Below are 21,077 nucleotides of genomic sequence, written 5' to 3'. Positions count from 1 at the left end.
GCTCGCGCATGCACAGAAGTGCAAAATGACATCACACGCATGCGCAGAAACGGCAAATCGCAACCCACATGTGCGCAGACGCACCGCTGTGGGTTGCGCTCTTTTCATGTTGCGAACGGGCCTCCGGAACGGATCCCGTTCGCAACCAGAGGTACCACTGTACATATATTATAATATACACACTGCTTGTTTTTTTGATTAAATTTTTTTTTTTAAGGGGAATTGAATATTTCTGAACCATTTAAAGCTCATCTACACAGAATGGAAGATGGCAGGATCCCCAAGGACATACTCTATGGGGAGCTGGCTTCAGACGATGGGCTTGTAGGCAGAAAAACTCTACGTTACAAAGATGTCTGCAAAAGGTGTTGGCAACATCAACCCCGCCTTATGGGAATCCCTTGCCTGGAGACAGTCAATTTGTGTATCCACAGCAGTGACCAGAGCAGGAATGACTCCTGGGAGGAGTGCAAAGAGAAGAAATGCCATAGTGCACCTGTAGAAGCAAAACCAGATGCCTACATCTGCCCCACCTGCAATAAAACATGTCTCTCCTGCATTGGTCTCTACAGCCAGAGCAGGCGCTGTAACTCTCCAGTGGTTTAATTTTATCTCCAGGCGCATTCTTCCATTGTCTCCCAAGACAGATGCCAACAAATTTAAAGGCTGTTTTAACAATATGTAGAAAAGGCCCATGCATATCTACACAGAAGCAACAGCAAAATCCTAGTCATGTCCACTCAGAAATGAGTCTTGGTGATTTCAGTGGGATTTATTTCCAGGTAATCATGTACAGAATTGCAACCGTAGGCAACAATCCTATACCCATTGAATTCAATGTGCCTTCTGTATATGCAGGTATAGGATCACTTGTCAGTGTTACAAACTGCACTGCCTGTAAGTTTGATTCACAAGCCAATTACGCAGAAGTACTTTGATTGAAAATTAATTTCCAAAATCTTCCGATTCATCAGTTGTACGTGTCTCAGTATGCAGCACTGTAGGTTGTGACACAACAATGCCATCTCTATGATTAACAAAAAGCTGCTGGATATTGTTGTTGATGTGCAGGTTGGTAATCTTTGATGTTTCATGAGAACTATTGGCAGAACTATGACTTTGTAAAATAATGATGTAAATACTCTGTCTTCACCAGTTTTGATGTTTACTTAAATGTCTGACTGTTGCACAAATAACTTGTATGTGTCAAGTTAATTAAGTAAAGAGACTGTGTTGTTACATTCTTGGTTCGGAGAAATCTAGTATGATCAAACAAGGACTTTGGCTATAGGTGCTTCATTAAATTAAAAAGAAAACTAACAACATTCCAGGCCTCATTTAACTAACGCCCCAAGGGATAACTGTTTCATTCGTTGGTATTAGACTAAATTTTACTCAGAGTAAATAACTGAAATTAATGAACATGACTTAGTTAGGTCCATTAATTTCAGTTGATCTACTCTGAGTAAAACTTAGTTGACTGCTACCCACTGAGTCTAGTTTTTGTTCAGGAATTAAACTCATTTTGTATGTGAGTTGTTGTTTTTTGCTACAATGTATATATCAAAGAGGAAGAATGTTTGAATAACATGCTACAGCCTGTATTATTCTGAGCCAAAGTGAGAAAAGTTGATATGCCCTAAAAATAGAGATTAATTATCTCAGTAACTAGGTGCATAATTGGAGTGTTCTTTATTAAAAGGCATGCACTGCAAGGTCCCTGGTCCAACCCTCAGCTCATATGGGAACTTCCTAGATGGCTTTATATAATATGCCACATTTCTTAGCCTTAGCATCTCATTTTTAATCTGAAGACAAGCCATTTGTGAATATTATTTAGGGTGCATTCGCACCTATGTTCTCAAACAGCTGCAGTTAGCAAAACCTTCAGCAGGAAAATACTTCTCTTCTGTACTGTCTGCACTGTGAAATGTGAAGCAGTAGAGAACTTAATAAATGCATTGTGCAAATACAGTACAGTAATAAGCATTTAGCATCCTGCAGGTGTGGACAAAGTATGCCCTTGTTTATTGCTTTCCCATCTAGGATGGAGAAAGTTAAGTTCAAGCAAGAACTATAAACAAAGGCTATATATAAGTGCAAAGAGGATAGCTGAAATTACTAGGCACTGCCTCTGACAATATTTCTGAAATGTTACTAAGTTTAAAAAAGATAAAAAATAAGATACTAATGCTGGCACAGTAAAATTAGACAGTGATCAAGAAATCAAGATCATGAGAAGGGATAACTTTATGTAACTGAATAAGTAAAGGGCAGGGCCTTTCCAATATATTTTGGTGCCAATGTATAAAGTCTGATTTATGTTTTTCCTTAATGATAAATATATACTAATACAATAAGTAGCATAAAATCTTCAGTCCTTTAATGGTGCTTGAAGTCTGCCACTGGAAGCAGCTCCAATGAGTTACATCACTTCTGGAGCCAAGATTATTGTACGCTGCCTACACTGGAAAAGACAGCATTGCAAGTACATCTTTGTAATAATGTTGACAGGTCTATGGGCTGTCTAAAGCAATAATCTTCAGAGAGATTCCCCTGCCCGAAGACCTCATCCTCCTGGATGCATTATGAAATCAAAGTGTGGAAACAGAATGAGAAGAAATGAATTAACATTTTGTTCAAAATAAGAACATTGCATAATTGTAAGTTGGAATTTCCCCTCTTAAATATGATGTTCCCTGTGTCAGGTGCATGGAATTAGTAGGTTGTTCCCAGATATGACTAAGGTCTTCATTGTAAAAACTTTTAGGGGCCCTTTAATAAAGATGTATAAAATAAATATGTATTCTCAGGGGCAAAGTATTAAAATAATAGAATTTTAGAGTTTGAAGGGACACTGAGGATCATCTAGTCCAGCCCCCTGCAGTGCAGAAATATGCAGCTATCCCATATGGGGATCAAATCTGCAACCCTGGTGTTTTCAGCAGCATGCTCTAACCAACTGAGCTACCCAGGCAGGGTGTGGGAAAAGATGTAATATGTAGGAATTTTTAAATATCTGGGTGGTGCTGTGGGTTAAACCACAGAGCCTAGGGCTTGCCAATCAGAAGGTCGGCGGTTCGAATCCCCACGACGGGGTGAGCTCCCGTTGCTCGGTCCCAGCTCCTGCCCACCTAGCAGTTCGAAAGCACGGCAAAGTGCAAGTAGATAAATAGGTACTGCTCCGGCGGGAAGGTAAACGGCGTTTATGTGTGCTGCTCTGGTTCGCCAGAAGCGGCTTAGTCATGCTGGCCACATGACCCGGAAGCTGTATGCCAGCTCCCTTGGCCAATAAAGCGAGATGAGCGCCGCAACCCCAGAGTCGGCCACGACTGGACCTAATGGTCAGGGATCCCTTTACTCTTTACTAACAAAATAATAGTATTAACACTGAAAAAATGGGAGAGGAGTTTAATACAAATGGTAGAGCCAGACATGACAAATATAGGTTTATAATCCTCAGATATGGCTGTTTTGCCCATTAAATGCTTCTTTTGCCCTGATTCTTTATCTTGTGGGCAGAGAGAGGATGGATTCTGAATTCTTTACTCAATTATGTAGACTAGAAGGTCTGCTTGTTTTATAAAAACAACAGAGGTTATCAAAATTCTATCACTATTATCTTTGTTACTCATCTCTGTCCAAAAGTTTAAAGTGTCTTCTTAATTTCCTTTATTTTTGTGATCACTTTGCATTTTTATAGAGCAGTCAGCTGTGAAAGTGGTTAATGTGTAAAAGTCATTGTCCTTGAATAACACCACATTTGTTTTCAGAGACAAATCAGGAAGACAGCCTCGCTACAAGGACTTGTGAAGAAAACCTCTTTGCTAGGCCCCTGCAGCAAGTATAGTACCTGAATGTATGAGGAAATTATTTGGAAGCTACGCAGAAGAGACAAGATTAAACTTGCTTTACTTTGGCAGATGTTTTTGCTTGAGCTGTTTTTTTTTTCCATTTTAAGTGAAGGACTTCACTTCTATTGGCATTCACCCATATCATTTCAGCAGCAAACTAAAATGCTTCATGTTGAAGAGCACAAGAATATGGCAATAGCAAATACCAGGCAGAAGAATGTCTCTGTGGGTCTCTGTTGAATACATATGAGGAAAACATGGGTCTGTGAGAAATATCTTCAAATCAAGTTACAACTAGGGATGGAGGAAAATTTCTTTTTCTTTTGCATTGTAAAGTGAACTCCCCTTGACACGGGGACATTCTCAGGGGAACTGAAGGAAGCAGTGGTGTGTCCACTCTTAAATAAAACTTCATTAGATCCCTTAGACCTATCCAATTACTGCCCAGTTTCAAATCTTCCATATCTGGTTAAGGTAATTGAGAGAGCGGTTGCCGAACAGCTTGGTAGGTTTCTGGAGGAAACATCGGCTTTAGATCCATTTCAGCCCAGTTTCCGTCCTGGTTTTGGGACCGAGACGGCTCTGGTTGCCCTAACAGATGATCTCCGTAGACAACTGGATCGAGGCGGGTCAGGACTGGTGATCCTTTTAGATTTGTCAGCAGCCTTTGACATGGTCGATCATGATCTTCTGGACCACCGCCTTGCCGACGTGGGGATATAGGGCATAGCCCGTAACTGGCTGTGCTCTTTTATCTCTGGTCAGGGACAGAGGGTGGCACTAGGGAGGGAAATGTCGTCGCGCCACCCCTTGGTGTGTGGAGTGCCGCAGGGCGCAATTCTCTCCCCAATGCTTTTTAACATCTTTATGCGCCCCCTTGCCCAGATTATCCGGAGCTTTGGGCTGGGCTGTCACCAATATGCTGATGACACTCAGCTCTATCTGCTGATGGATGGCCACACCGACTCGGCCCCGAACACACTGACTAGATGCTTAGAAGTGGTGGCTAGATGGTTTCGTGGGAGCCGATTGAAACTAAATCCTTCAAAGACAGAGGTCCTATGGCTGGGTCGGGATGGCATGGGGATGAGGGACCAACTCCCTTCTCTTGCGGGGGCCCAATTAGTGCCACTGCCTTCCGTTAAGAGTTTGGGTGTAATCCTTGACGCCTCCCTTTCCATGGAGGCGCAAGTTACAGCAACAGCCAAGGCGACATTTTTCCACCTTCGCCGCATCAAGCAGTTGGTCCCTTAAGGTGCTGCTTTTGACCTTTAAAGCCCTTCAGGGCCTAGGACCCTTGTACCTGCAGGACCGCCTCTCCCGGTATGCCCCACGAAGAGCCTCAAGGTCCATAAATAGCAACACCGTATTGGTCCCGGGCCCTAAGGAAGTTAGATTAGCTTCAACCAGAGCCAGGGCCTTTTCAACTCTGGCTCTGGCCTGGTGGAACGCCTTGCCTCATGAGACCAGGGCCCTGCAGGATCTGATTTCTTTCCACAGGGCCTGTAAGACAGAGTTGTTCCGCCTGGCCTTTGGCTTGGAACCAGTTTGATTCCCTCCCTCCCTCTCTTTCTTTTTTCTTTTCCTTCTCCTCCTGTGAGGCTAGATTTTAATATTTTGTTTCAATATTTTAATGTTGTTTTTAAGTTGTAATCATTCAACTTGTTTTTATTATTGCTTGTAAGCCGCTCTGAGCCCGGCCTTGGCTGGGGAGGGTGGGGTATAAATAAAAATTATTATTATTATTATTATTATTATTATTATTATTATTATCACCATCATCATCATGATTATTATTATTATTATGTAATTTGCACTTGAACCAATGTATGAATTGAAACACAGCTATCCTTCAAAATTTACACTTCTCCAAATTTTGTGATGCAGTTCTCCAACCAAACAATGTATGCAAAAATGTATAGATTGGAGGTTAATGTACATAAAACACGCTAGTGAAAATAACATACAAATTTGTACAAAAATAACATACAGTTTGCCTTTGTATTAGGGCAAACTGTTTACAAGAATGTTTACAAAAATTACATACAAAAATGTGTTTATTAGGAGAAATTTGCCCTGAAGTGTTGACTAATTTTCATGTGTTTTTTTTTTTAATTGTTACAGAAATGTGAAGAATGGATTTAAGACTGGAAAAATGAGAAATGTAGAGAAACAAAAGTGACAGGTTCATCCATCCCTAGTTACAACCTTTGCTTTGAGCTGGAAGCCTGTTTGAACAGTGTCTATGCTCTGAGTCTTTGGAATCTGTCCTGTGTGAACCAATTATGATACCATTTTGTGAATAGCATTTTGTGGAAATTTCCAAATGTAAAAACCAGAACACCCCAAAAGTTGTAGAAAATTGACTTGCCTAAGATCCAGGGCAAAGTGCCGCCTTTTGGAAATTTCCCCCCAGATGTCAATTCCGCCTTTGAAATCCCTGTAATGTCCAGGAAAATCCGGACGTATGGCAGCCCTGTGTAACATACTATATTTTGCAGAGTGTGGTTTGAGTATGTCCTTGATTCAGATAGTTGAAGCCATAAGAATTAACCCCATGGTTCTATATTTGACGACTCACCCAATTTATAACTTCCTTTCCCCTTGAGGCTTTGGAAGTGTGCTGTTTCCAGCAGGAGTTCATTTACAAACCTTGCCATTACAGTCACTCTGGATTGCTAGTACTGTACAAAAGGCCATGCAGCCTCCCCACCCCCACCCCTGCAAGCATTCATAGGAAGCTGCCTTGTATTGAGTCTGGCCATCTAGCTCAGTATTGTCTACTCTGACTGGCAGCAGCTCTCCAGTTTCAGACAGGAGACATTCCTGGCCAAATCTGGAGGTGCCAAAGATTGAAAATGGGATGTCCTGGATTCAGTGCAAATCCCCTACCATGGAACTATGGACCTTGCCCAAAGAGAGCAGGAGTGGAACCAATAACAATTTAATCACCAGGCTTTCAAGTTTTGTCTTTAAGGGCACTCAGCAAGGATTAGTTACCCCCTAACATCCCTAGGTTTGAGAGAGTGTGGGGCATTACCTTCCCTGAGTTGTGAAACAAGACCATTTTGATGTTGTATTGTTTCCATTTGTATGTTTTTGAGACAAAAAATATGGTGCTACATGGGCACCCAACAACACGTCTCTATGTGGCAAGCTTACCATATCAATATGTGACACTTATTCAAAATTGTCCCTTCGCAGAATCTATTTTATTGTATGGCTCTTCTGTTTATTTTATTCTAACTTCAATAATGCACTCCATGTCGTCATTTTTAAAAATTATAGTCTTGTTTGTATGTTGTTGTTTTTGAAAACTGAATAAGCACCTTTTTTAAAACATAAAATCCCCTGGCTAGAATCAAATGATTGAGGGGTGTAAAAAAAAAAGTGTGCTCCTCCTGTTTCTTTTTTCTATCTTTGAGACCTCCAGATACTAAGCAGTCTATAAATACACCTAATGATAATAAAAATATGAATAGCAAAATGTGTTTATAATGGATAAATGGGACGCTTTTGAGCAGGCACTCAGGATGGTGCTGTTAACTGGTAATGTGCACGAATCTGAGAGACAGTGGCGTAGCGTGGGGGGTGCAGGGGGGGCCGGCCGCACCGGGCGCAACATCTGGGGTTAGGGCAAATCCACGGGTTAGGGGGCGCAAATCCACGGGTTAGGGGGCGCAAATTACTTGCCTTGCCCCGGGTGCTGACAACCCACGCTACGCCACTGCTGAGAGAACTGTGGGAGTAGGGCTTGGGCCAAATGGAAAAGAAATAAGAGAATAAGTTGAATTATGTTTTTCTTTGCTGCCTTTGTAAATAGATGCTACTCCTTTTATTTTTAAGATATTGTATATTCAGTGTTGATATAACTTGCACAAGTATGATCCATGTGAGTTTGCTGAACATTTTTGAATTTTGAGTACTAATAATAATCCAAAATTGAATATTAACTTTTTTTAAAAAAAAATTCGTCGTCCTCCCTTTCTTCCCCGTTTCTAATCCGTGCCTGCTTCTTTTATTTGATGCATTTCCCGCCTTTTCCTCCTCAGGCGTATCCCCTCCCCTTCTGCTCTATTAACCCCCCAAACCAGGGGTCTGCAACCTTTAAGACAAAAAGAGCCACTTGGACCCGTTTCCGAAGAAAAAAAAACTGGGAGCCGCAAAACCATTGTGACATTTAAAACAAATATATCTCCGGAGCCGCGATCTGACAGCGGGCGGGAAGGGGACGTCGGGACGGTGCGTGACTAACGCATGCACCGCCCCCATGCGACGTCACAGCCAGTACAGCGCCCGCCACAGTGGGGCGTGTTGGGGCGCACAATGTGCCTCCTCCCCTCGCTAGTATCCGCCCCGGAGCCGCAGCAAAGGTGTAAAAGAGCCACATGTGGCTCCGGAGCCGCGGGTTGCTGACCCCTGCCCCAAACCGTCACTGAGGCGACTCTCCCGCCCTCCCCTCTTGCCCCCACCCTCGGCGCCGTCTCTCATATCTAATTCCACCAATCCCAGAGTGAAAACGAGCCTTGTCATTTCATTAGCTCCGCCCCTTTACCTCTCGCAACTGATAAAGAGGTGTGGCTTTTGGCAGTAGGAAAACGGTTTCCTGTTTCGGCTTTGAAAAGCCTCCGTTGTGCCCGCGCGCGCGCGCACACGCACGCACGAGCGTCTCCAGGGTTTGGCAGTGGTCGGGCCGCCGGCGGAGCTTTGGAGGTCCAGCCCGCGCGCGCGCACAGAAGGGGAGGGAGGGGTGAGTGTGGGCAGGCGCGCGCGCGCGCGCGCGGCGGCGGCGACTGCTACTGGCTGTGATTGGCGCGAGGGCTTAGTTCCATCCAGGTGGGAGGGGCGGCTCGCTCTCGGTCTCTCCCTGTGTCTCCTTTGCAAGCTGAGCAGTAAGTAGCATCTGCTGCTGTGCGCGAGACCGGGCAAGGAGCATGTCTGCAGGCAGGGCCAAGAAAGTGAAGATGGCCACCAAGTCCTGCCCAGAGTGCGACCAGCAGGTAAGGCTTTAGTAGTGTGAATAAGGAGATCGCCCCGAAAATGTGGACCACGTCCTCCCTGGCTCAGGTTGTGGGTAAAGGAGGACTCATCGAAATGCCCCAAGTGCTTTTTCTCCATCCTGAGTTTTAACAGCTTACCTTAAGCATCCAGGTGTGTTGCATTGCATTGCATTGCATTGCATTGCATTGCATTGCATTGCATTGCATGCCCACATAGGCATGTCGAGGATGAGGATGGCACTCCTTCCCCCCCCCCCAACCCACCCTCGCAAAAGTCTTAGTCTGAAATCCTGCACTGAATAATTCTATTACATTAAGATTTGTAGAATGCGTTTAAAAACAAATATTTTGCTTTACATCCCCCAAAGTATTTGCTGCAAATGTCATTGCATTGTATTGTTGGCAGCTGCAGTTCCTTGGCAAGAGGACAAGAGGAGGTTTGGATTGGCGACTTGTGAAGCTTTAAATAAAGGAATCCTGTGCTTTTAGCCCCTGCCCTATATAATTTTGTGGCGCTGCGAGTGTTCTGAATAAATACATTCAGTATGTTCTCTTGAAGAGTTATCTGGAAGAGGTGACAGATGGAAGAATAATAAGGCTGTTGAACTTGCAATATTAATATTTCCTGATGAACAGGATTAGGGATTGGCAGTGCACTCCTATGCACGTCTACTCAGAAGAATGTCTTACTGATTTAATCAGGGCATATTCCCAGGGAAGTATGTACAGTATAAGATTGCAGCCTTAGGAGCTGAAAATGAGACTGAAGACTTATGTACACTCATGTATTGATTTTAGTCTTTTAAAAATACTGCTGTGCTACTTCCTGTAAATGATGGTGTTTGTTCTTGCCCATGTTTTGAGATTATATCAGTCAAGTTTGACTCTGCAACTATTCCCTTCACAAGATGTAGCAGAGGTTTCGAGGTGTTACAACTGTATGTAGCCCACTGCTGCCCTATTATATGTTTGAGCTGGAAATATATGCACACAGGTACTGTTGTGACCAGGTCACTCAGTGGCTAAACATCCTTACATTTGACACCTTGTGTTGCAATTGAGAATCGGCTGTTCTTCATTCTGCTGGGTGAAAAGGTTCATGAGACTCAAATAATTATATACCCCACAGCATTGGTATGGTAAAAATTATTGTGTGTTTCATACCTTGTTGAAATAACACAGAAACTTTAATTATATTGAAGAAAGAAGCCTGTGTTTTTCTTTTTCCAATCCCCAGATGCTATATTTGTCATTTTCCTCTGTCCTTAATCTGTTTTGTTTGAGGGGATTCTTATTGCAATTTTCTCCTTAAAACTGAGATTATAAAATACTGGAAGTTGCCTTGGTGGGGGTCAATACTAGCAAATACTGTTGTTGACTCTTAGAAATGTTATGTGTGTGTGGACAGAGCTGGTACATGTTGCTACCACTATGACCTTTTATTTACTGATTTATTAATTTCAATCTTTCATTTTCCCCAAGTTGCTCAGGGGTGCAGTGAGCACCCCCTCCACACACATTTAATCCTCACAACAACCCTGTGAGGTAGGTTATGCTGAGCAAGACTGACTGGTCCAAGCTCATCCACAGCTCAGTAGGGATTTGGTCTTGGGGCCCCCTGGTTTCTCTATTGGGCACATTAATTACTGTTGATTGGATTATGGTAGCATTCGTCTTTTAAGCTTCAAGTTGATTTAGTTGATCTAGTTGATCTTAGTAGGCCCAGAATCACTCAAGCTCAAATCTGTTGGTTCAATTCGTCTCCCCACAATGCTTAATGGGTTTAAGCTGGGTTTGAAACTATTTAACTAGCTTTAGCTCCACACTTCATGTGACAAACATGTTGCTGCATGTAAACTGGGTGTTTACTGTAGCAAACATGTAAAGTGTGGATGACGCGTCTTCAAAAGCCTCAATATACCCTTTGGGGAAATCCGTCTCAGTCAGGTTTCCTAGATGCTCCCTCTCTCCCCCAGTTTATGTGTATGCTTTAGGAATCACCATCGTATGCGCAACAGCTACATTTTCCATGTAAAATGTGGAGCTGCTTTTAATTATGGCATTTTCCTGATGCAACTTCTCAATGCTACACAGTTCCTCACAAAGCAAGGGTTCCTATTTTGTCAGATGGGTGTATTTTACACAGCATGGAAAAATTATTCTGAGAGTACAAGTTTGTAAGTAGCAGATGGGATGTCTTGTGGCCCTATAAGGCCTTGTTTCGCTTGCCCCAGTGAGAATCTGCTCAGAGTTTATTTTACCCTCTAAGACTCCTGCATCGCAAACAGCTGTCTCTGGATATGTTGGAGTTTATGCAGTTGTGTCTGGCGTCCGTGTCTTGATCTTCAACCTTATGAAAGCAGGCCAACCCGGTTTCCTTTTTTCCCATCCTAGAGATTGCCTTTGGAAGGAGTTTGCTCTGTGCAATCTGTCCTTACCGCCCAAGAAGGAGCCTGACTCAAATGTGGGGGATTCTGCATAGCTATTGCTGTCTCTGCCTGTGCTCCAGTTCTTTCCATATGCTCCATTCACTCTTACCACACTTTTTCGTGTTCTGAGGGGGTTTGCTGAATGTGTAATAGGGAGGTAGTCGTCGTGCTCTGGCAGAGTTTGTCGAATAAACCCCCCCCCCACAAGGCCTAGTGGCACACAGCTGTGAAGAATAAGAAACTAAAAAAAGAAAGAGAGCTTATTATAAAACAGCTTCTGATCTTTAGCATTTAAACACACCACCCGGCCAGCTTGCTGCTTAGTCATTTCACGGCTGTAATTTTTTAATATTACGTACATGCTGTGTTGTGTTAGTGCTCTGATAAAAGGGCTTGCGGTGGCACCTCAGTTTGACAATCTCTCAGCCTAACCTGCCTAACAGGAGAGACCCCACTGTCCTCACGGAGATACAATTCTCAAGAGTGGTTTAAGAAGCACCCCTTCTCCCCAGGGAATTGTAGCTCTGTGAGGTTGAATAAGGGTCTCCTAACCTGGAGGTTAGTGCCAGTGCTTGGCTAACCGTAGCCAGGCTATTGCTGTCCAGGTGGGGTTGCAAGCTGGTGCACGAACTCAATTGGTGAAAGGTACCCAATGTCACCAGGACCTCCGTAACAAAGCTGGATCAGAGACTGCGTTCCTGATCCTTGACGGGAGTGCAGCCCCATCAAAAACAGGTTGGACAGATGAACCATCTCTTGACAGCACATCAGGACAAATACTAAAAGGAAGTACTTCTTCATGCAGCATGTAGTTAAACTGTGGAAGTCCCACAGGACGTGGTGATGGCCCCAACCTTGAATGGCTTTAAAAGAGAATTAGGCAAATAAATTCATGGAGAAGAGGGCTCCCAGTGTCTACTAGCCATGATGCCGTGCTGCCACAGTTGGCAGCAGTAATGAGTCCGAAGGCTAGTTGCCGGAAACAACAGGAAGAGAGTGTGCTTGAAGGTTTCCCAAAAGAGGCACCAGGCTGACCACTATGAGAATAGGATGCTGGGCTAGATGGGCCATTGGCCTGATCCAGAAGACTGTTCTTATGTTCTTTGTTGTCAGGGTGAGCTTTAGTTTATTGGCTGACATCCAGTCCACAACTGATTCTGAGAATGACTCGGCACTTCCTCACATGAATGTGAGAGAAAGGGGAGGGAATTCTGAAAATATTAATGCCGTCCACCTTCAGAAGACATCTCATTCTGTGGTTGTAAAAAGTGGGAGGGGGATGCCAGAGAGCTGAACTCTAGTCTTTTAGTATCATATTCTGAAATGGGCCCTCCAGAGAGGTGGAAGATCACTCAAACACTGTTTTTTCAACTCCCTATTCAGAGGGTCAAATCTAACCAAGTAATATTCGGAGTAGGCCCATTGAAGTCGGTGAATGCAAGTTAGTCACGGCCAGGTAGCTCAGTTGGTAGAACATGAGACTTAATCTCAGGGCAGTGGGTTCCAGCCCCATGTCGGGTGAAAGATTCCTGCATTGCAGAGGGTTGGACTAGATGATTCTTGTGGTCCTTTCCAACTCTATGATTCTTTGGTTAATTTCAGTAGGTCTCCTCTTAGTAGGACTAATATTGGATGAAAACCAGAGAGCTTATACTGAAGGGTGCCATGGCTGATGTTATCAGAAGCCTCTGAGAGATCCAGGAAAATTGGCAGGACACCCTCCTGCTGGTTAACAAGTCATCAGTCAGGGTGCCCAAGATGGCTTCTGTATTGAAACTAGGCCAAGCTGAAACAGATCCAAATTAACAGTTGCATCCAGGAGTGCCTGGAGTTGTGTGCATCTTCTTAATTCTGACAGTCTGCTGCTGTTTGGAGGAGGCTGCTAGTCTTTGCATTTCCAATAATTAGGTTTTTACTTCAAGTCTGATTTCAGCATGCCTCTGCTTTGAGTGAAGGCTTCCCATTGACATTTACAATAATAGATCTAATGCAAATCTTTCAGGCTGCCACCCTAAACAGGCGTGCCTAGGTGTAAGACCCACTGGAAGAAGAGGTCCTTGTTTCTGAATGAGCATGTTTAGGATTGTACTGTGGTGCCGTTACCTTTTTTTAGCTTTATACAGTTAGGTTTTGTGGCCTGGCCTCTTTCATGCTTTAAGTCTGCAGGCCTTTGCTGACACTGATAAGTTCAGCTAAGCATGACATAGTTTCCTGAGCTAAACAAGTTTAATTCTCATCTTTTGGGCCTGGGACGAAAGCAAAAATCGCAGAGAATCTACTGTGGCATAAATGTGTTTTTGAGGAGTTTGGGTTTTATTTGTTTATTTTATTTTATTTTATTTTTATTTATTCATACGGTCCTTCACTAATTATTTTGAATTTGTAGGTTAATATTTACAGCTACTCAGAGTGTCTTTTCTCAAGTTCTTTGGTGGAAACTTTCGGGGTCCTTACCAAAGGGAGAAAAGTCTGATTTGTATGAGTGGTCCCTTTCAACTCTACAATTCTATGATTCTATGAGTTCTCTATGAGATGCTGACGTACAGATTTGGGTAGGAAAATAAATTGGCTGTTGAATAGAGTGCCTCTGATGAAATGTTAACAAAAGTAGCACCCATTTTTAATCCTCCACCACCTGTAAAAAAGCACATTCCTCAGGTTAAAATCCTGTACTTTTCTTAGCCTGAGGACTGCATTCTGGGCAACTTTCTGAAGGCCATATGCCAGTGGTAGCTCGAGCCAGAGGCGGAACCAGAAATGTGAATGTTACCTTTCTGTGATAGGCTCATTCTGATACACACATGTCCCTCTGTCTCTTCCATGCGGACAAGGCCTGAGACGGAGTTTAAGGACCTATTCTAGCCAGGCAAAGACACTTGAGGTGTGAAGTCTAGAGGAGCCAGATTAAGAGACATGAGGGCCACATCCAGATTAAGAGACATGAGGCTCTCCACCTCTGCTGCACGTATTTAACTGGGTTGATTGCCAACCCCACTGGTGTGAGAAGACACATGCAACAAATGTGGGTTCAGACAGAGCACCGCTCTCCACCTTATATCAAAATGCACAGAAGGCCATTCACGCGTGGGGATCTCTTGAGAGCGTGGCAAATGTATTTTGTGTCTTCTGTATGATGCCAGAAGCTTTAATATTAGTCGGGTGCTTAACCGTAGCTGCATGCTAGGCTGTAATCAAAACTAGCCAATGCAACTGAAAGAACTGCAGGCTGTTAACTTAAAAGGGGTTGCTGACGTTTTCCTGGAAGTGGCAGAATAGACGGTTGTCGATTAAGGAATCAGTGTTTCCACTGAAGTGAGCCTTTTTGTATGCAAGCATAGATCGCTTCATGAGCAATGGAACTCCTTCCTTTCTCTGAATAGCAACTTTGTGCTGCCTCGGAAACTGCTTCTGAAAATTGTTGTGGGGGTGGGACGCTTCTTCCTGTTTTCTTCACTGGATGTGGAAGCTCCATGACTTCTGGCTCTTGCAAGGGAAGCAGCAGTAATAAATACCACTGCAGTCTTAAGATTGCGTGTGAGTGGTGTTCTGGAAGAATGCCTTTCTCTTTTTTCTTTTTCAAATGGGCTTATTCATAAAAATTATGTGAATGAGATTATCAATGAAGGTTGCCTTGGGTTTTTTTGATCCAATTAATTGTCTCCAAGTGCATCATGAATGGGGCCCATTGTGAATAACGCAGAGCCTTGGCAGATAACGCACGACCCAGGAAGAGCAATAATCTGCTGTATGAGGGCTGTCTGCTCGTAAACTTGCATCTGCATGTAGGGTTGCACAGGAAACGGAGCCCTACCTCTGGTGGCACTAATAACTCAGTGTGATGCATACAGTAGGAATATTCTTGCCCCTTTTCAAAGAAATGCAGAGGCTCTTCTAATATTAGCTCATGAAAGGGAAACCCATGTGTGGTTGGGACAGCTTCAAGGTTTCATTCTAATTTAGCCTGGGTCTAAGCTGTTTTAGCAAAGCTATCTGAAAGACCATGTTTTTAATGAAAGGGGTACTGTTGTTGTTATAATATGTATTTTTAATACACATTCTTAATATATTGTTTTAAATCCATTACTGCTTAATTACTTTTTCTTTGTTTTCAGCGGTTTCCATTTTATCTGTGTTTTTGTACTTTTTGCCTGTAAGCCGCCTTCATCCCTGGTCTGGGGAAAGGGCATGGTGTAAATAAATATAATAAAAATCAAAATTTATCGGGACTAACGGCAGGCACAATGAAGAATGCTATGGCAGCTGGCAGGCGTAGATTCGCGATGGGCTCGTTGTGCCAGACGTAGAACACGTAATCAATACCTGGCCTGTTAATAACAGGTGTGATAACTGGTCAGCAGGTCCTTCTGCCATGATGCTGTTTTGTTAACATTTCCAGTGACACAACCTCTTTATTGCACGGTTCGTTTATTGTTAAGATAATGACATTATGAATCAGAATGAGTTGAGTAGATCATTTACAGTGGAATCCCATGTTTGGGAACATGGGGGGAGGTTGCCTTGCATTTTGAACCGGGCCATTGGTCCATCTAGCTCAGGATGGTCTACACTGAGTGACAGCAACAGCTGTCCAGAGTTTCAGATGGAGGACATTCCCATCCCTGGAGATGCCAGGGATCAAACCTGAGGCCTCCTTCATTCAAAGTGGATGCTTGACCACTGTGCTCGCAGCCCTTGCCCATGTCTACTCAGAAGGAAGTCCCACTGAGTTCAATATGGCTTACTCTCAGGGAAGTGGAGTTGCAACCTTAAACTGCCCAAGTATCAGTATCACCAACGGGTATTCTGCAGAAACCACAGATGACGTCATAAAATTGTTCCTTGGACTGTGTAGCCATAGATGGTAGTTGAACATTGGAGTGTTCATCCATTAAAAAAGATTGAAGAGATTGTTTCCTCCCCTCCCACCCAGCCATTAAAAAAGATTGAAGAGATTGTTTCCTCCCCTCCCACCCAGCCAGCCAGCCTTCCCCAAACTGTTGTAATCCAGATATTGCTGGGTGAAAGCTCTCATCAGTCACAGCCAGCATGGCCAATGGTCATGGTCAGTTGGGGCTGGAATAAGCATTTGGACCACACATAACTACAGTCTAAAATATATGGGGGAAATTGCTATAGCTCAGTGCATAATCCTTGCATGGTAAAGATCCTGGGTTCACTTCCTAGCATATGGCTACCTGAATCCCTGGAGAGCTGCTGCCAGTCAGTATATAGACAAGGCTGTGCTAGATAAGGACCTAAGAGGCTGCTGGATCAGGCCAGTGGCCCATCTAGTCCAACATCCTGTTCTCACAGTGGCCAACCAAGTAGGAGCTAAGAGCAAGAGTGTCCTTCCCTCCTGTGGTTTCCAGCAACTGGTATTCAGAAGCATTTCTGCTACTGTGGGGGGCAGAGCAAAGTCATTATGGGCCGGTAGCCATCAATAGCCTTTTCCAGCGTGAATTTGTCTCATCCTCTTTTGGAGCCATCCAAGTTGGTGGCTGTCCCTGCCTCCTGAGGGAGTGAGTGTTGCGTGAAGAAGTACTTTCTTTGATCAGTAATGGATTTTCCAACAGATGGACCCATGGCCTCACTCAGTGTAAGGCAACTTCTCATGTTCCTGTGTAAAGCAGTGCAGTCCTGGGGCAGTTTTTAACCTGATATTTGTTAGTTCTTTTGAAATGTAATCCTTTTCTCTTCTGTCTCTCTTCCAGGTTCCTGTTGCATGCAAATCCTGTCCGTGTGGCTATATATTTATCAGTCGAAAACTCTTGCATGCTAAACGTTCTGAAAGGCTGCCGTCCTCAGGTACTTTTCTACTCGATGGCTTTGCTTATATTGTTGTGGTTTTAAAAGAGTATAGCTGAGGGGGAAGGATTAAGTAGTGTCTCCACCCCCCAGGATATCCCTGGGTGCCAGCTTCCACTGCTGGCTCCTGGCACAGACCAAGACTGCTATACATCTCTGCTATATAATGTTTTGTTCAGGTGCTGTAATGGGTATTCTGCTGTTGGCATATCAGTTGGGCAAAATGTGGGTTTTCTTTTGACACAAAGGTTAAAAAATGTTTTCTGCCTCTGGCTTTGTTTACCCAACCCTTTCCCTACCTCCTTCCTCTACTTTCTTCTGTATCTCTTGTACAGTGGTACCTCGGGTTAAGAACTTAATTCATTCTGGAGGTCTGTTCTTAACCTGAAACTGTTCTTAACCTGAAGCACCAATTTAGCTAATGGGGCCTCCCACTGGCGCTGTGCCGCCACTGCACGATTTCTGTTCTCATCCTGAAGCAAAGTTCTTAACCCAAGGTAATATTTCTGGGTTAGCAGGGTCTGTAACCTGAAGCGTATGTAACCCGAGGTACCACTGTACTCCTCTTCATTTATGCAAACTCCTGGCTGTTTGATGAGTTCTCTCTTTCTCTTTCTCTTTCTCTTTCCCTTCCTTCCTTCCTTCCTTCCTTCCTTCCTTTCTTTCTTTCTTAGCAGCCATTTGATTTTTAACCAGTTTCTGTCAACCTGTTGCCCTTCAGATGCTTTAGACTGCATTTCCCATCAGCCTTCTGATGGGAATTGTAGTTCTAAGCATTTGGAGGGTGCCGCTAGCTTGGCAAAAGCTGCTCTTACTTCCTGTACACCTCTGCTCCTGTTTTCTTTCTGGTTCAGCAATTTGGGTATTATTCATTGTGCAGATTGTGGCAAGAAAAAGGCGGATCTGTTTGGTTACGCAATCTTTTGAAGAATTGGATTTAGAAAGAAAAGCATCACTGGTTATAGAGGCAATTTCATTTTGACATTTATGCTTTGTGAATAATATCTCTTTTAAAAAAAAGCTGGGTTGTGAGGCTGGGGTGGTGCAGATAAACAGTATGGTGGAGTCAAAGGGCTCACATTGAGCAGTGTCAGAGAAGCAGATCTTAAAATGTACAGTATCATAATAATGGTGGTGATAATGTGTTGAAACAGAAAGCAGAAGTGAAGCTAAGAGGAGACGGACAGAGAGAGTCACAAGAGAGAGGATAAACTCCGTGGTAAATAAAGATTTAGAAAACAGGAGAAGATCCAGATCAAACAGCCATTCGGATCACAGTAGAAGAGGAAGAGGACGACCAAAGACCACCACAGCGAAAAAACACGAGGAGGAAAGAGGTATAAAAGGCAGAGAGCTGCTGCTTGTTGATCTTAGCATGCTGTAGAGGCCACAAGCATATGAGGGGCTGTGAGTTTCTTTCCCCCCCACGCACGAGGAAGAAGGGGAGGGGAGCTTTGTTTTTGCCTTTGTGATGAGTTCCTCATTTTGGTCGAACCGACTGGGGACTGTTGTGGTAGGGAATGCAAACATCCTTCCTTCTGAGGAAATTAGAGTTGTTTTATAAGCTATGCTTACAGGGCTGCCTTGTGAACCTACCCATCCTTTGCTTCTGAGGCTGCCTCTTACTTGCAGAGATAATCACTGGGTGGGAAATGGAAGAGGTCAAAACATCAAACATCCCATCCCCATTTCCAGTGTCAAAGCTAGATTGGGCAGGTCAGGGAGTGGGGGAGCAGGATACTGTCACCGGCCTCATGTGAGGCACAATGCAAAGTCAATGGCACGGGGCAGGATACTGGAGGCCACAGTTCTTGCAAAACAACAAACCACCAGTCAGATATAGTGGACTGCTGAGGATCAAGCTTAAACACTGATATGGTTTGCCAATGGTAAACTGTGGCTTGTTGTGAATGAGATAGCCTGCTTTTGCCACTGTGGCTGTTCTGCTGCTCCTCAAGTTCTACCTCTGCCACCACACTACCAGGAGTAGAGCCATGGTTTGGCTTAGTGTTTCGTGCAAACCTGGGCTCGTGGCTTGTCTCATTCTGAACAAACCATGCTTTTTTCCTTGGCATGTCCCAACCAAACCACAAGCCTGGGTTCAGATGCGTTGCTAAGCTAGGCCACGTCTTAACTCATGGCGTAGCAGGAGTGGGGGAGGAGTGAAGCAGCTATAGTCGTCGCCCTGTGCACCCTGCTTACATGTCCGTCTATGGTAAGCCATAGTTTGGCTTACAGTGGCATGAAACTGAAGCCATTATGATGATTATAAAATCAAGGCAGTCCCAGCAGTCATAATTTGCCATGGGGAGCTCCCATTGTGAGTGCAGTAAGTAGGACAAATAAAAGAAAGCCCGCTAAGAAATTGCTGAGTTACAGCACTTCAAAGATTTCTGACTTAAAGTGCAATTTGTAATATATCTTGCCCCCTCCCCCCGGCTACCTAAAACATACCTCCTAGCTTTTCCTTTCTTCAGGTTTAGGTTGTCTCAAAAATTACAGGGGTCTGTTTTGGTAAAATTTCTGTTTTTCTTTAACTGTTTGGTTCATTAAAGTAATGTTCTCATTTCTGAAAAATTGGCTCATAAATTAAGGGGATCTTGGGGTGCAGCTAAACTTATGGATTCTGCCTCTCTTTGGCAGCTGTGTTTCTTATGACAGGCCGATCATGGGTGTTCATAACAGTTGTTTTGTCTTTTCTGTATATCTGGTTGGTTTTTTAATCCAATGTGTAGTCTCTTGAGAATGTACTTTATTTTATGAAATAATGGCTGTGAACCCTGTTTTGTACAGTTTTTTATTTTAAAAAGAGTTCATATTTCTTACTTGGTTGTTACTTTAACTTCATAATAAAGCCTTGAAAATTATACATTAAAAATACCTGACACATTACTAACATTAACTGTTAAAACCTCCTTTTTCATTGTGTATACATTTGAGTCACAATCTGTTCATTTTATCTCTATGAGACATGGCTGTATATAACTAGAATGACTGAAATGACCTAAACTAGGGTCATTCTTTTATAGGAAGGTATCTGTCTTCACATAATCTTCATATTGGCAAAGTGCGCAGCATAATTGCATGGCTTAAATCAACAGAGCGATTATAGACCGCTGTCAGGTTTTACACAAGCCGGTTTTTCTTCATGGAGAGAGTGTGGCTTATATTTAGACCAACACAGCAAAAAGAGTGTTCATCTGTGCGTCCAATTCCCACTTTTTAAAAGTAGCTGAAATAATACTTGGCTCATGCAGTGCCTTTTCTTTTTCTGCAGAGAAACAAGAGAAAGAAGTTGACATGTATGCAAACCTATCTGACGAAAAGGCTTTCGTATTTTCCGTGGCCTTGGCAGAAATAAACAGAAAAATAATCAACCAGAGGCTTATTCTGTGATTGCCTGGCCCAGGACCTATGCATGCTATGGTGTTTAAGCCAGGCAGTGGATTTCAAACTGTCGGTGGCCTCTCAAGCAAGGAATGCCGCTGCCTGCCTTAGTGAAGGCTGTATGTCTCTTTTCCTTGCTGACCTTCTGCTGCGGCTGCTGCTGTTTGGATCATGCGGACTTCTTGTTCCAGCTAATTGTCAAGAAGGAAGACGACTAGCACTTTGCTTGGGGGGGGGGGGAAGAAATCAAAATCTGATGAACGTGGCATCTTGAAGAACTCAACAGAGTTGTTAAAAACTGTTCTTTTGAACACTTCTGCAATTAAAATGCAATGTTTTAATTAATTTAAATCTCCTTCACCATAGAGTTCAGATTTTGCAGCTTTATTGGAGCTTACATGTACATAGTTAAGCTAACTTCTTAATAAATCGATATTCTGGTGTTTGTTTTTATTAATCTGCTGAATTGATCTGGGAGCCATAGCGTGTTTTTACTTCCGGTTTAAGAGAGTCTGAATAAACGCTTCTTAAGTCAGCGTACACATCATTTGTGCATAGAGCAGAAGTGTGATATATGGGCAATAAAGTGAAAATCAATTATT

At 43.4% G+C, this 21,077-nt stretch overlaps 1 protein-coding gene and 1 long non-coding RNA gene across 2 annotated transcripts; one reads left to right on the top strand and one right to left on the bottom strand.

Annotated features, from left to right (window-relative positions):
• Positions 1-3,895: 3,895 nt before the first annotated feature.
• On the bottom strand, positions 3,896-8,548 carry LOC309346509. The gene is made up of 2 exons (XR_014158649.1): positions 8,410-8,548; positions 3,896-4,087 (listed from the first exon to the last, which is right to left on the bottom strand). It is a non-coding gene; the product is annotated as an uncharacterized lncRNA (long non-coding RNA).
• A 92-nt stretch (positions 8,549-8,640) lies between these two features.
• On the top strand, positions 8,641-21,077 carry LOC309346488 (UPF0547 protein C16orf87). The gene is made up of 4 exons (XM_081870321.1): positions 8,641-8,854; positions 16,995-17,088; positions 18,243-18,425; positions 20,366-21,077. The coding sequence occupies exons 1-4, from the start codon at positions 8,789-8,791 to the stop codon at positions 20,482-20,484; spliced, it is 462 nt and encodes a 153-aa protein (XP_081726447.1). The 5' UTR covers positions 8,641-8,788; the 3' UTR covers positions 20,485-21,077.

The sequence above is a fragment of the Podarcis erhardii genome, assembly GCF_964252035.2.
Source record: "Podarcis erhardii genome assembly, chromosome: 7".
Taxonomy (NCBI): Eukaryota; Metazoa; Chordata; class Lepidosauria; order Squamata; family Lacertidae; genus Podarcis; species Podarcis erhardii.
This window is presented reverse-complemented; position numbering and strand designations above follow the sequence as displayed.

Excerpts from the sequence above, each read along its gene's own strand:
- LOC309346488 (XM_081870321.1), top strand. The coding sequence starts at position 8,789 with ATGTCTGCAGGCAGGGCCAAGAAAGTGAAGATGGCCACCAAGTCCTGC. Across the intron at positions 8,855-16,994 it reads GCCCAGAGTGCGACCAGCAG|GTTCCTGTTGCATGCAAATC; the intron begins GTAAGGCTTTAG and ends TCTCTCTTCCAG. Across the intron at positions 18,426-20,365 it reads AAAACACGAGGAGGAAAGAG|AGAAACAAGAGAAAGAAGTT; the intron begins GTATAAAAGGCA and ends CTTTTTCTGCAG.